General features: G+C 44.9%; 1 protein-coding gene across 2 annotated transcripts in view; it reads left to right on the top strand.

Annotated features, from left to right (window-relative positions):
• LOC110486106 (GEM-interacting protein) overlaps positions 1-12,342 on the top strand; it is a 37,338-nt gene extending 24,996 nt beyond the window's left edge. The window contains exons 10-20 of one of the 2 annotated variants that reach the window (XM_021557466.2): positions 45-182; positions 615-805; positions 991-1,121; positions 1,325-1,420; positions 1,945-2,105; positions 4,082-4,258; positions 4,413-4,550; positions 6,487-6,689; positions 8,821-9,154; positions 10,809-10,911; positions 11,307-12,342. In XM_021557466.2, the coding sequence (XP_021413141.2) occupies positions 45-182; positions 615-805; positions 991-1,121; positions 1,325-1,420; positions 1,945-2,105; positions 4,082-4,258; positions 4,413-4,550; positions 6,487-6,689; positions 8,821-9,154; positions 10,809-10,911; positions 11,307-12,007 (2,373 nt within the window). In that variant the 3' untranslated portion in view covers positions 12,008-12,342. The remainder of the gene's footprint in view (positions 1-44; positions 183-614; positions 806-990; positions 1,122-1,324; positions 1,421-1,944; positions 2,106-4,081; positions 4,259-4,412; positions 4,551-6,486; positions 6,690-8,820; positions 9,155-10,808; positions 10,912-11,306) is intronic. The other variant, XM_036940758.1, reaches the window with a different exon arrangement.
• Positions 12,343-14,431: the final 2,089 nt, after the last annotated feature.

The raw sequence follows: 14,431 nt of genomic DNA, 5'->3' as shown, positions 1-14,431 counted from the left end.
CCCTCTTTCTCTCTCTCCCTCTCTCATTCATCCCCTACAACCAGGTGATGGAGGCAGAGATGCAGTACAGACAGTGTGTGTGTGAGGCCCAGGACCACCAGGACAAGCTGGAGAGCTTGAAGGAGAAAATCATAGTTCACACCCGCAAACTCATCTGCCAGGGGGACACTGTGCTCAAGGAGGTGGGTGTCCAAGCCTATTGGAGATCGAGATATCCCCTGTGCTGGATGCAACAAGTGGAGTGCATAATAGGGATAGTGATAGCATAAGAGTGGGCATAAGAGTAAATAGACTCAAGGCAAGCAGCCAGTAGCCGTTTCAAATAGTCTTTTAAGACTGCCAATCGCCCATACAACAACAACAAAAATATATTAAAATATGGCCCAGGTCTCCTTTTCTAAATAATATATTAATATATCTCATATAGCAGACCATTTTATCCAAAGCAACTTAGTCATGCGTGCATACATTTTACATACAGGTGGTAATTGGGATTTAACCGAATATGCTGCCGTTGCCATGCTCTACCAACTGAGCTACAGAGGTGTCTTGAGCTCAATGGGATTAATCATTTTCAAATAATCCCTCTTATCATGTACCTCTACCACCCCTAGGCCACAGTGAACATGTTCTACTTCCAGCGTCAGCAGACAGAGCCGGTTCCCCTGGGCTACCACAACCTGGAGTTGACCTGCAGGCCGTGTGAACCCGGGGAGCCCTACCTGCTCTACATCTTTAGGAAGAGAAGCCAAGAACAGCCCCTACAAACCTTCACCTTCCAGGAGTTTGTCCCTCAGAACAAAAGGTACGGACGGATGGATGATTTGTCCTGTTCTTTATAGGCTACGACTCTAATGGATGATACTGTTTGTCCCATTAGTGCCTATTGTCTTGTATTTAGAGTTGCTGTCAAGATTTTATTTGTAAATGTTAATTGTGTGTCTGCTTGCCTGCGTGTGTGTGTCCGAATCTGTGTGTTGCTCCTCCAAGTGGCCGTCGTAAGACCAGCAACCCTAGCTCTCTACAGGACTCCTCCCTGCCTGAAGAAAGTCTGGTTAAACGTAAGGGCTACAGTGACAGTGAGAGCATCGGAGGCAGTCTGGAGTCTCTGTCCAGCCCAGGTAAGCCTGTGTGCTTCATTTTGCAGATTTCATTTAATCATGCTCAGAAGATTGACCAATCATCAAACATCAATGTCATATTTGGTAGTGGAGAGAAATAATGTATTCGCTACGAAGCTTACGGGAAACTCACCTTGTCCTGTTTGACTGGTCTCTCCTCCTTCTCTGTGTGTCTTACCCACATTGAACCCTGAACCCTGTAGCCCATGGCAACAGGAGGCTTCCTAAAGCCCCCTCCACAGGGACAATGTCATCAGACGACCTGGATGAGAGGGACATAGGCACCGTCCTGGAAGGAGGTGAATGTCAGCGTCATCACCTAACTCCCACAACAGACACCAACTAATGGCTCTCTATAAGTAAATTCTCCTGCTGAATTCTGAATCTACTCCTAACCCAGTGTTTCCCAAACTCGGTCCTCGGCACCCCCAAGGGTGCATATTTTGTTTTTTTGCCCTAGAACTACACAGCTGATTCAGATAACCAACCAACTCATCATCAAGCTTTGATTATTTTAATCAGCTATGTAGTGCTAGGACATCAAAAGAACGTGCACACCTTGGGGTCCCCAGGACCGAGTTTGGGAAACGCTGCCCTAACCCCTACACCCTAGCCACTCCTGTAGATCTGAGAGGATTAGATCATCATTGTGGCAATTGCTTCTTGTCTACTGATTGGCTAGGTGGAAATGTTTCCATATTCTTCCACAATCCTCTCAGGTCTACAGGAGTTGCTAGGGAGTAGGGTTTGTTTGGAACTAGGGGTAAATTTGGTGGGTAGTGTTTCCCACCATGACTGAGTCCTGTCCTGTGGTTCCTCGTAGATTGTGTGGACTCCACTCCAGAAGGGAACGGTACGGCGGGAAAGGTACGGACTACGTCCCGAGCCGCACTGACACACCGACTCAGGAAGATGAAGAGCAAGATGGTGAAGTGCAAACAGTGTGACAATTACATCGTTGTCAACGGCATCGAGTGTGAGGAGGTGAGAAAGAGGAGGAATAGAAGGAGAGAGGAATAACTGACAGACATTTAAGTGGCAGCCTCTTTAATGACAAATGTATAACATTATTGCCTGATTCACAGTCACACCATAGAGCCTGACCGATGCCAAGCAGAACTGAGCTGTACGCTATCCTCCATAGTGGCGCCAGCACAGTATGGTTCAGGTTGAACCAGGTATACAGTGGGGCAAAAAAGTATTTAGTCAGCCACCAATTGTGCAAGTTCTCCCACTTAAAAAGATGAGAGGCCTGTAATTTTCATCATAGGTACACTCCACGCAAGATCTCACCCCGTGGGGTCAAAATTATCACAAGAACGGTGGGCAAAATATATATTTTTGGTAAAAACTCAATTCGTCGTGTTTGGAGGACAAAGAATGCTGAGTTGCATCCAAAGAACACCATACCTTACTGTGAAGCATGGGGGTGGAATCATCATGCTTTGGGGCTGTTTTTCTGCAAAGGGACCAGGACGACAGATCTGGGGAAAGGAAAGAATGAATGGGGCCATGTATCGTGAGATTTTGAGTGAAAACCTTCTTCCATCAGCAAGGGCTTGAAGATGAAACGTGGCTGGGTCTTTCAGCATGACAATGATCCCAAACACACTGCCCGGGCAACGAAGGAGTGGCTTCGTAAGAAGCATTTCAAGGTCCTGGAGTGGCCTAGCCAGTCAGTATAAAAGACACCTGTCCACAACCTCAAACAGTCACACTCCAAACTCCACTATGGCCAAGACCAAAGAGCTGTCAAAGGACACCAGAAACAAAATGGTAGACCTGCACCAGGCTGGGAAGACTGAATCTGCAATAGGTAAGCAGCAAGATCTCACCCCGTGGGGTCAAAATGATCACAAGAACGGTGAGCAAAAATCCCAGAACCACACGGGGGGGCCTAGTGAATGACCTGCAGAGAGCTGCGACCAAAGTAACAAAGCCTACCATCAGTAACACACTACGCCTCCAGGGACTCAAATCCTGCAGTGCCAGACGTGTCCCCCTGCTTAAGCCAGTACATGTCCAGGCCCATCTGAAGTTTGCTAGAGAGCATTTGGATGATCCAGAAGAAGATTGGGAGAATGTCATATGGTCAGATGAAACCAAAATATAACTTTTTGGTAAAAACTCAACTCGTCATGTTTGGAGGACAAAGAATGCTGAGTTGCATCCAAAGAACACCATACCCATACCTACTGTGAAGCATGGGGGTGGAAACATCATGCTTTGGGGCTGTTTTTCTGCAAAGGGACCAGGTTGACTGATCCTTGTAAAGGAAAGAATGAATGGGGCCATGTATCGTGAGATTTTGAGTGAAAACCTCCTTCCATCAGCAAGGGCATTGAAGATGAAACGTGGCTGGGTCTTTCAGCATGACAATGATCCCAAACACACCGCCCGGGCAACGAAGGAGTGGCTTCGTAAGAAGCATTTCAAGGTCCTGGAGTGGCCTAGCCAGTCTCCAGATCTCAACCCCATAGAAAATCTTTGGAGGGAGTTGAAAGTCTGTGTTGCCCAGCAACAGCCCCAAAACATCACTGCTCTAGAGGAGATCTGCATGGAGGAATGGGCCAAAATACCAGCAACAGTGTGTGAAAACCTTGTGAAGACTTACAGAAAACATTTGACCTCTGTCATTGCCAACAAAGGGTATATAACAAAGTATTGAGATAAACTTTTGTTATTGACCAAATACTTATTTTCCACCATAATTTGCAAGTAAATTCATTAAAAATCCTACAATGTGATTTTCTGGATTTTTTTTCTTCTCATTTTGTCTGTCATAGTTGAAGTGTACCTATGATGAAAATTACAGGCCTCTCTCATCTTTTTAAGTGGGTAGAACTTGCACAATTGGTGGCTGACTAAATACTTTTTTGCCCCACTGTATAGGGTGTGATTTGAGCTCCACCCTGTGGTTTGCTAATCCATGTCCTCTGTCCCGCCTGCCGTCTCTGTAGTGTGGCATGGCGGTTCACAGGAAGTGTCTGGAGGTGTTACAGCATGAGTGTGAGAACAGGAAGGGTGTTCTATTTGGGGTGGGTTTCTCCCTGTTGCCCCGGGACCGGCCTGACGAAGTGCCCTTCGTGGTCCAGCGCTGCACGGCCGAGATAGAGAGCAGGGCCCTCACTCTACAGGTACTGTATTAACCTGGATGTAATATGGCTTAGAATAAGTACTGAAGCAAACAGTAAAACTGTTTTGCAGAAGCGATAGTACAGTGCCCTTATCTCAATCCTTCTTATTTTCTCTTTCCCTCCCTCCCCCCATCCATCCATCCCTCCCACCCAGGGGGTGTATCGTATCAGTGGGTCGAAGCCTCGCATCCAGAAGCTGTGTCAGGTCTTCGAGACCCAAAAGGACCAGGTCGACCTCTCTGACCTTTCACCTCATGACATCACCTCAGTCCTCAAACACTTCTTCAAGGAGGTACTTCACTGTTTCCCAGACAACAAAGAACACTGATATTACAGACAATATACTGTAGAGCCAACGATACAGTTAATACAGACAATATACTGTAGAGCCAACAATATAGTTAATACAGACAATATACTGTAGAGCCAAAGATACAGTTAATACAGACAATATACTGTAGAGCCAACGATACAGTTAATACAGACAACATACTGTAGAGCCAACAATATAGTTAATACAGACAATATACTGTTGAGCCAACAATATAGTTAATACAGACAGTATACTGTAGAGCCAATGATATAGTTAATACAGACAGTATACTGTAGAGCCAACGATACAGTTAATACAGACAATATACTGTAGAGCCAACGATATAGTTAATACAGACAGTATACTGTAGCGCCAATGATACAGTTAATACAGACAGTATACTGTAGAGCCAATGGTATAGTTAATACAGACAGTATACTGTAGCGCCAATGATACAGTTAATACAGACAGTATACTGTAGAGCCAATGATACAGTTAATACAGACAATATAGTTCATACAGACAGTATACTGTAGAGCCAATGATACAGTTAATACAGACCGTATACTGTAGAGCCAATTATACAGTTAATACAGACAATATAGTTAATACAGACAGTATACTGTAGAGCCAATGATACAGTTAATACAGACAATATACTGTAGAGCCAATGATACAGTTAATACAGACAATATAGTTAATACAGACAGTATACTGTAGAGCCAATGATACAGTTAATACAGACAATATACTGTAGAGCCAATGATACAGTTAATACAGACAATATAGTTAATACAGACAGTATACTATAGAGCCAATGATATAGTTAATACAGACAGTATACTGTAGAGCCAATGATACAGTTAATACAGACAATATAGTTAATACAGACAGTATACTGTAGAGCCAATGATACAGTTAATACAGACAGTATACTGTAGCGCCAATGATACAGTTAATACAGACAGTATACTGTAGAGCCAATGGTATAGTTAATACAGACAGTATACTGTAGAGCCAATGATACAGTTAATACAGACAGTATACTGTAGAGCCAATGATACAGTTAATACAGACAATATAGTTAATACAGACAGTATACTGTAGAGCCAATGATACAGTTAATACAGACCGTATACTGTAGAGCCAATTATACAGTTAATACAGGCAATATAGTTAATACAGACAGTATACTGTAGAGCCAATGATACAGTTAATACAGACAATATACTGTAGAGCCAATGATACAGTTAATACAGACAATATAGTTAATACAGACAGTATACTGTAGAGCCAATGATACAGTTAATACAGACAATATACTGTAGAGCCAATGATACAGTTAATACAGACAATATAGTTAATACAGACAGTATACTATAGAGCCAATGATATAGTTAATACAGACAGTATACTGTAGAGCCAATGATACAGTTAATACAGACAATATAGTTAATACAGACAGTATACTGTAGAGCCAATGATACAGTTAATACAGACAGTATACTGTAGAGCCAATTATACAGTTAATACAGACAATATAGTTAATACAGACAGTATACTGTAGAGCCAATGATACAGTTAATACAGACAATATACTGTAGAGCCAATGATACAGTTAATACAGACAATATAGTTAATACAGACAATATACTGTAGAGCCAACGACACAGTTAATAAAGACAATTAAGTGTCGAATGGACATACACTGTTATTTAAACTCTCACACAAAGCTCCCCTTCATGATTATGCCAGCCTATAAGTAAAATGGACATATCTTATCTCAGGATTTCCCTATTAGTGAACATCATGTGGTACAATTGTCAGTCGATGCATCAAAGCATTTATTATTATTATGTGTGAATAACAATCTATTGTCATTATTTATTAGAAATAAAACCATCTTCATCCTCAGCTTCCAGAGCCGCTGTTGACCTTTGACCTGTACAATGACTTCATCTGGGTGGGCAAGGAGATCCAGCGTCTCAGTGAGAGGGAGGCGACAGCAGAGACTCCTGGGATAGTGGAGGACCTCACATATAGCCTGAGAGACCTGCTGGGGAGACTGCCCCCATACCGCTACTACACGCTGCAGCATATGATGCGTCACCTCCACAGGTACTGTACTACGCTACTACACAGTGCAGCATATGATGCGTCACCTCCACAGGTACTACGCTACTACACACTGCAGCATATGATGCGTCACCTCCACAGGTACTACGCTACTACACACTGCAGCATATGATGCGTCACCTCCACAGGTACTACGCTACTACACACTGCAGCATATGATGCGTCACCTCCACAGGTACTACGCTACTACACACTGCAGCATATGATGCGTCACCTCCACAGGTACTACGCTACTACACACTGCAGCATATGATGCGTCACCTCCACAGGTACTACGCTACTACACAGTGCAGCACCATGCTCCCACCCATTCAAGACATCTACTCAAAATGGTGCCTGAGGAATGCCTGCAGCATCATCAAGGACCCCACACACCACAGCCACGAGCCGTTCACTCCCTTACCGACAGGCAGACGGTATCGGAGCATGAGGTCTGATACCAACAGGTTCAGAGACAGTTTCTATCCACAAGCAATCAAACTACTGAACAGGACTGACCACCTGTTCTGACTCTCCACACCTTAGCACACATACACGCCCACGCAGACATACACACAAGCACACACACACGCACACAGTACATTCATGCTACACACGCAGACTCTTATCATGATGTGTCACCTACACAGATACTACTGCACACTGCAGCACATGATGCGTCACCTACACAGATACTACTGCACACTGCAGCACATGATGCGTCACCTACACAGATACTACTGCACACTGCAGCACATGATGCGTCACCTACACAGATACTACTGCACACTGCAGCACATGATGCGTCACCTACACAGATACTACTGCACACTGCAGCACATGATGCATCACCTACACAGATACTACTGCACACTGCAGCACAAGATGTGTCACCTACACAGATACTACTACGCACTGCAGCACATGATGTGTCACCTACACAGATACTACTGCACACTGCAGCACATGATGCGTCACCTACACAGATACTACTGCACACTGCAGCACATGATGCATCACCTACACAGATACTACTGCACACTGCAGCACAAGATGTGTCACCTACACAGATACTACTACGCACTGCAGCACATGATGTGTCACCTACACAGATACTACTGCACACTGCAGCACATGATGCGTCACCTACACAGATACTACTGCACACTGCAGCACATGATGTGTCACCTACACAGATACTACTGCACACTGCAGCACATGATGTGTCACCTACACAGATACTACTGCACACTGCAGCACATGATGTGTCACCTACACAGATACTACTGCACACTGCAGCACATGATGCGTCACCTACACAGATACTACTACGCACTGCAGCACATGATGCGTCACCTACACACTGCAGCAGATGTCACCTACACAGATACTACTACACACTGCAGCACATGTGTCACCTACACAGATACCACTACGTACTGCAGCACATGATGCGTCACCTACACAGATACTACTGCACACTGCAGCACATGATGCATCACCTACACAGATACTACTGCACACTGCAGCACATGATGCATCACCTACACAGATACTACTGCACACTGCAGCACATGATGCGTCACCTACACAGATACTACTGCACACTGCAGCACATGATGCATCACCTACACAGATACTACTGCACACTGCAGCACATGATGCATCACCTACACAGATACTACTGCACACTGCAGCACATGATGCGTCACCTACACAGATACTACTGCACACTGCAGCACATGATGCGTCACCTACACAGATACTACTGCGCACTGCAGCACATGATGCGTCACCTACACACTGCAGCAGATGTCACCTACACAGATACTACTACACACTGCAGCACATGTGTCACCTACACAGATACTACTGCACACTGCAGCACATGATGCGTCACCTACACAATTAGCAAACCTGGTTGTTGTGGAGATGGCTCAGTGAACCATGCTCATAGTGTTAGCTCCCCAAAGTTATTCCTCTGCTTCAGCTCACTGGGAAAACAGATTATTGTTGCGTGCAGCAGAACACATGGTCACATGGTCATAAGAGGGGTGCTGAGCCCTCCTCCAGATGGTATTTTTTGGACCATACTCTATCCTCTCACATTCTCTCTCTCTCTCTCTCTCCACAGAGTATCAGAGAACTACGAGGAGAACAAGATGTCTCCCAGTAACCTGGGCATCGTGTTTGGTCCGACCTTGCTGCGCCCGCTGGTGTCTGTAGACGTGTCCATGGTGGCCCTACTGGAGACCACCTACCAGTCCCTACTGGTGGAGTTCCTCATCACACACCACCAACACATCTTCAACGCTCCACCTCCTGCCCCCACCACCCCCCTCCCTGACACCCCTCCCCGGGCGACGTGTTCAGGCGGGGCCCAGAAGACTGTTGCAGGGGCTGACCCTGGCTCTCAGGACCCCCCCGCTGGAGGAGCCTTGTCCAGAGAACGCCCCCGCTCTCTAGAGGTAAGGGACACACTGAGGGTGGATACCATTGTGTCAGACAAGCTCAATCAGGTGCAGCTTAAGTATTTTTAATTCAAACATAACATTTGAACCCAGGTCTGGTTAACAGATGGGTTAACCCTGGGCTGATAGACAAATATATACTTTTAAAATACTTTTCATAGACCCCCTATACTGAAGTTAATTTAAATACTGATTTTCTCCAATGTTCTTCAAGGTTTTGAATAGGAGGGCAATGTTAACCTCAATCAAACACTTAATTTTGAATCTGAGGCCTCTTGATCACATGTCTGGCAGCTGTAGGTTTGTCAGCCAGTGATTGGTCCTCTAAGTCTAAGTAACATTGGGACGGCTCCTGATGCCCTACAGTCAGACCTGGGTTCAGATACTATTAGAAATGATTTCAAATACTTTCGCCAGGCTTCATTGACCTTGCCTGCCGCAATAGTACCAATATAATAGTCACAGCCCATCTGCCCACCCAGCCCATCTGACACTCCAGGAAGGAGTGCTCAAAGTATTTGACAGATTTCAAATAGTATTTGAACCCAAGTCTGCCTCTCAGCCAGGGTTCATGGAGTTCAGCCTCAGCCTGCTGCCTTGAGCTGCTTTCCTTCCTTTTGCTTCTGTTACCTGTCGTTGTCTCAAAGAGGTAATCTGGGATTCAAACAACAAGAAAGCGGTCACTCCAGTCACTTTTTTTGGTAAACAGCTGAGGGATGGGGCTGAAGAAATGTAACTAATAAGGCATGGCTATATAATTTATTCAAAGTCCCAAAACAGATGTACCAATCCCAGATTGCCAATTTAATGCTCCTGGCTCGCCATGCTGTGACTCTGCTGTTGCCAATCCGGAAGGGATTCCATGCTTTTTTTGTGAAGCTTAACACAGTGCAACATTGGTGTGTGTGTGTGTGTGTGTGTGTGTGTGTGTGTGTGTGTGTGTGTGTGTGTGTGTGTGTGCGTGTGCGTGTGTGCGTGTGCGTGTGTGCGCGCGCGCTACCTCTGACTGGACCAGATCTATCCTGGCTGGATTTCAATACTGGTCAATGGCTTCCTCTGTGAAATATAATTGATTGTCAAATTCTACCTGTTCTTCCTCCTCTATTGTACAATTACTTTGTTTCCTTTCTCCTCTCCTTCATTACCACTGATAGACCAAAGGACTGGATACTGTGGAAACTGTAGGTTTCATGGGTAGGAAAGAACATGAGAAGAGGAAGCAAGTTAAAGCTATTGAGACACAGCCCTAGCATTGGTGTTCTTGGCCACTAAATACACAACACTGACCACTGGTAAATACTGGGAGGTGTGGGGGTGGAAGAGAAGGTTAGTGCCCTGCCCTCTACATGATAATTTAGAGTTGTTTAGGGACACAAGGAATTTATCAAATGTTTTGCCTGAAAAATAGAACTAGGAGAACCAGTGACCAGGCAACTTGATTTTATTCAATAAGAATAAAAATCCCTGTTTAATGAATAGGCTACTCAACATCCACAATTTACCTGCCAATATCTCTTTAATCCACTGGGGTTCACTTTCTAGACCTAGAGCTATAGCATGTATCTCGCTACAGCATTCCATTCCCAACACTTCCTACCCTAAATATCTGGTATCTATTCCTCAAAACTTAGAGTTTGTGTCATTTCAACAGACTCGCACAATCAAGAGAGACTTGAGTGAGGGTTATATATCTGACAAGTCGTCGTCCAATGAGGCAGTGGACCAGCTCAGCCCTGAAGCCAATGAGAGAGCAGGTAGGTAGGATGTACTTTAGTATCAGAGGAATGATTGGATTAATGGGCATTGTTGGTAAACAAGTGGGCTAGAGGACTTTGCTGTTCTTACCTGATCTGTCATTTCTTTACATAACCTTTCTCTGCTACCATCAGATATTTTGTCTGCTCGCTGCTCACTGTTTTTGTCATGTTATAGCGCCCTCTGCTGGCTTGACTGTAGGCATTTTCTGCTTTCTTTTGCCAAAATTCAACAGCCTCTCAAAAGCAAGGCTATACTCACACATGTTATGATAGAAAGAGACAGAGTATTTACTTTGCCAAGCTAAAAGTGAAATACAGTGGTTAATCTGTGTTTCTCTGGTTTGCCTTATTGTCGCCTCTCCTCCCCTCTCTCCTCCCCTTTGCTTCCCCAGTCGTGGCTGTGAGGGGGGCATCAGCAGAGGCTGCTGCTCTGGGTGATCTGGTGTGGAGTCCAGAACCAGGGGACTCTCCCTCTGTGGGGACCCAGCCACAGAGCCACTTCAGTAGGCCGCCTGTCAAATACCAGCGCCAGCCCACCCCGGGTCTCCGCCGCTCCGCGGGTACTACCAGGGCTGGGCTGCTCGGGGAAGAGGAGGATGAAGAAGAGGAGGATGAAGAGGAGGAGAGGAGGAGAAACCAGTCGAGGAGCGAAGACAGCAGTCGTAGCCCCTCCCCTGACCCTGGTAGCCAGAGAAGGAGAAGCCTTCGATTGGAGCTCCACCCCGAGACCACTGCCTACCACCTGCTCAGCCAGGCTGGAGGCCACGCACCAGAGAACCAGACAGAAAGAGAGAAGACACGCCCATATGAGGTTCCACAGGGCAGACTGCGGGCGGCGACAGTGGTAGTAGAACCCTCAATAGTTGCAACAGCAGTAGCGACACCGAGCACCGGTGCTCAGGAGGCGTGGCTTAGGAGTCGGTTAGCCACATTGTCTCAGCTGAACGTGAACCAGTCCAATAACAGTCAGGGGTGGTTGGGTGAGAGGCGGAGACAGGGCGGAGAGGAGGGTCTGAGTGGCCCGGGCCAGAGGATCCTGTCAGGACTGAAGCTCAGACGCAGCCCCTCAGGACTGCAGCAACACTTTGTCTGAGGAAGGATGAAACTTTAAACCATAGAATTGGAACCACATTCGAGAATGGACATTCCTCATTCAAATCAACGTTTCGTGACTGGCAGGATTCTATTTCTATGGTTAAACCCCTAGAAGGGATGAATTGTACTGTGTAACTTCAAATGTTTTTTTACAAATACAGTGAAAATTTACATCCGCTCATGATTACTCCAGAATACTCATAAATACAGAACATACATGATTACTCCAGAATACTCATAAATACAGAACAGTACCAGTCAAAAGTTTGGACACACCTACTCATTCAAGGGTTTTTCTTTATTTTTTACTATTTTTTACATTGTAGAATAATAGTGAAGACATCAAAACTATGAAATAACACATATGGAATCATGTAGTAACCCAAAAAAGTGTTGAACAAAATATATTTTATATTTTTCAAAGTAGCCACCCTTTGCCTTGATGACAGCTTTGCACACGCTTGGCATTCTCTCAACCAGCTTCATGAGGTACTCACCTGGAATGCATTTCAATTAACAGGTGTGCCTTGTTAAAAGTTAATTTGTGGAATTTCTTTCCTTCTTATTGCGTTTGAGCCAATCGTGTTGTGACAAGGTAGTGGTGGTACGCAGAAGATAGGCCTATTTGGTAAAAGACAAAGTCCATATTATTACACCTCAAATAAGCAAAAATAAACAACAGTCCATCATTACTTTAAGACAGGAAGGTCAGTCAACCCGGAAATTTTCAAGAATTTTTTATGTTCCTTCAAGTGCAGTCACATAAACAATGTGGACCGACACAGGAAAGGAAGACCCAGAGTTACCTCTGCTGCAGAGGATAAGTTCATTAGAGTTAACTGCACCTCTGTTTGCAGCCCAAATAAATGTTTCACAGAGTTCAAGTAACAGACACATCCCAACATCAACTGTTCAGAAGAGACTGCGTGAATCAGGCCTTCATGGTCGAATTGCTGCAAAGAAACCACTACTAAAGGACACCAATAATAAGAAGAGACTCGCTTGGGCCAAGAAACACAAGTAATGGACATTAGACAGGTGGAAATCTGTCCTTTGGTCTGATGAGTCCAAATTTTAGATTTTTTTGTTCCAACCACAGTGTCTTTGTAAGAAGCAGAGTAGGTGAACAGATGTTCTCTGCATGTGTGGTTCCCACCATGAAGCATGGAGGAGGAGGTGTGATGGTGCTTTGCTGGTGACACTGTCAGTGATTTATTTAAAAATCAAGGCACACTTTTATTTTACCCCATTTTCTCCCTAATTTTGTGGTATCCAATTGGTAGTCTTGTTTTGGTAGTCTTGTTTCATCGCTGCAACTCCCGTACGGACTCGGGAGAGACGACGATAGAGAGCCGTGCATCCTCCGAAACACACCTCAACCAAGCCGCACTGCTTCTTGACACAATGCCCACTTAACCCGGAAGCTAGCCGCACCAATATGTCGGAGGAAACACTGTGCACCTGGCGACCATGTCAGCGTGCCCGCCACAGGAGTCGCTACTGCACGATGGGACAAGGACATCACTGCCGGCCAAACCCTCCCCTAAGCCGGACGACGCTGGCCCAATTGTGCGCCGCCCCATGGGTCTCCCGGTTCGCGGAATTCAAGGCACACTTTTTTAAAAAAACACATAAGCAGCATGGCTACCACAGCATTCTGCAGCGATACGCCATCCCATCTGGTTTGCGCTTACTGGTACTATCATTTTTTGGGGGGGTTTGGTTGAGTTGGACCATAGAATGAAGGAAAAGCAGACAACAAGTGCTCAGCATATGTGGGAACTCCTTTCGACTGTTGGAAAAGCATTCCTCATGAAGCTGGTTGAGAGAATACCAAGAGTGTGCAAAGCTGTCATCAAGGCAAAGGGTGGCTACTTTGAAGATTCTCAGATATAAAATATATTTAGATTTGTTTAACACTTTTTTGGTTACTACATGATTCCATATGTGTAATTTCATAGTTTTGATGACTTCACTATTATTCTACAAAATGAAGAAAAACCCTTGAATGAGTAGGTGTGTCCACACTTTTGACTGGTACTGTAACTCATCACAGTGATGCACATAAATGAAAAGCTCATCAAAGGGCCTACTCGCACACTGTCCATACGCACTGTCTATATACAGGGCCAAATCTTGACTTTACATAATTAAGGCCTATACTGTATGTATAATTTGCATCAAAACATGTACTGTAATGATAATCAACAGAAGGACTTCCGTGAAAATTCCAGTCGTGCACACTGTCTTCAACAGAAACCAAACTGAACCAAGCGGGGCGGGACCTACCTGAATATATCCAATAGAAACTCTGGTAGCACTTCATAATAACTCTACGTAATAAAGAATTTGTAATGGATTAGTAAATAGATTATTCATAATTTATTCATAATTACTCCATTCGTAAGAGGTTTAATATAGG

This window comes from Oncorhynchus mykiss, chromosome 13 (genome assembly GCF_013265735.2).
Source record: "Oncorhynchus mykiss isolate Arlee chromosome 13, USDA_OmykA_1.1, whole genome shotgun sequence".
NCBI lineage: Eukaryota > Metazoa > Chordata > Actinopteri > Salmoniformes > Salmonidae > Oncorhynchus > Oncorhynchus mykiss.
Note: the sequence above shows the minus strand (reverse complement) of the source record. Positions and strands in the feature narration are given on the sequence as shown.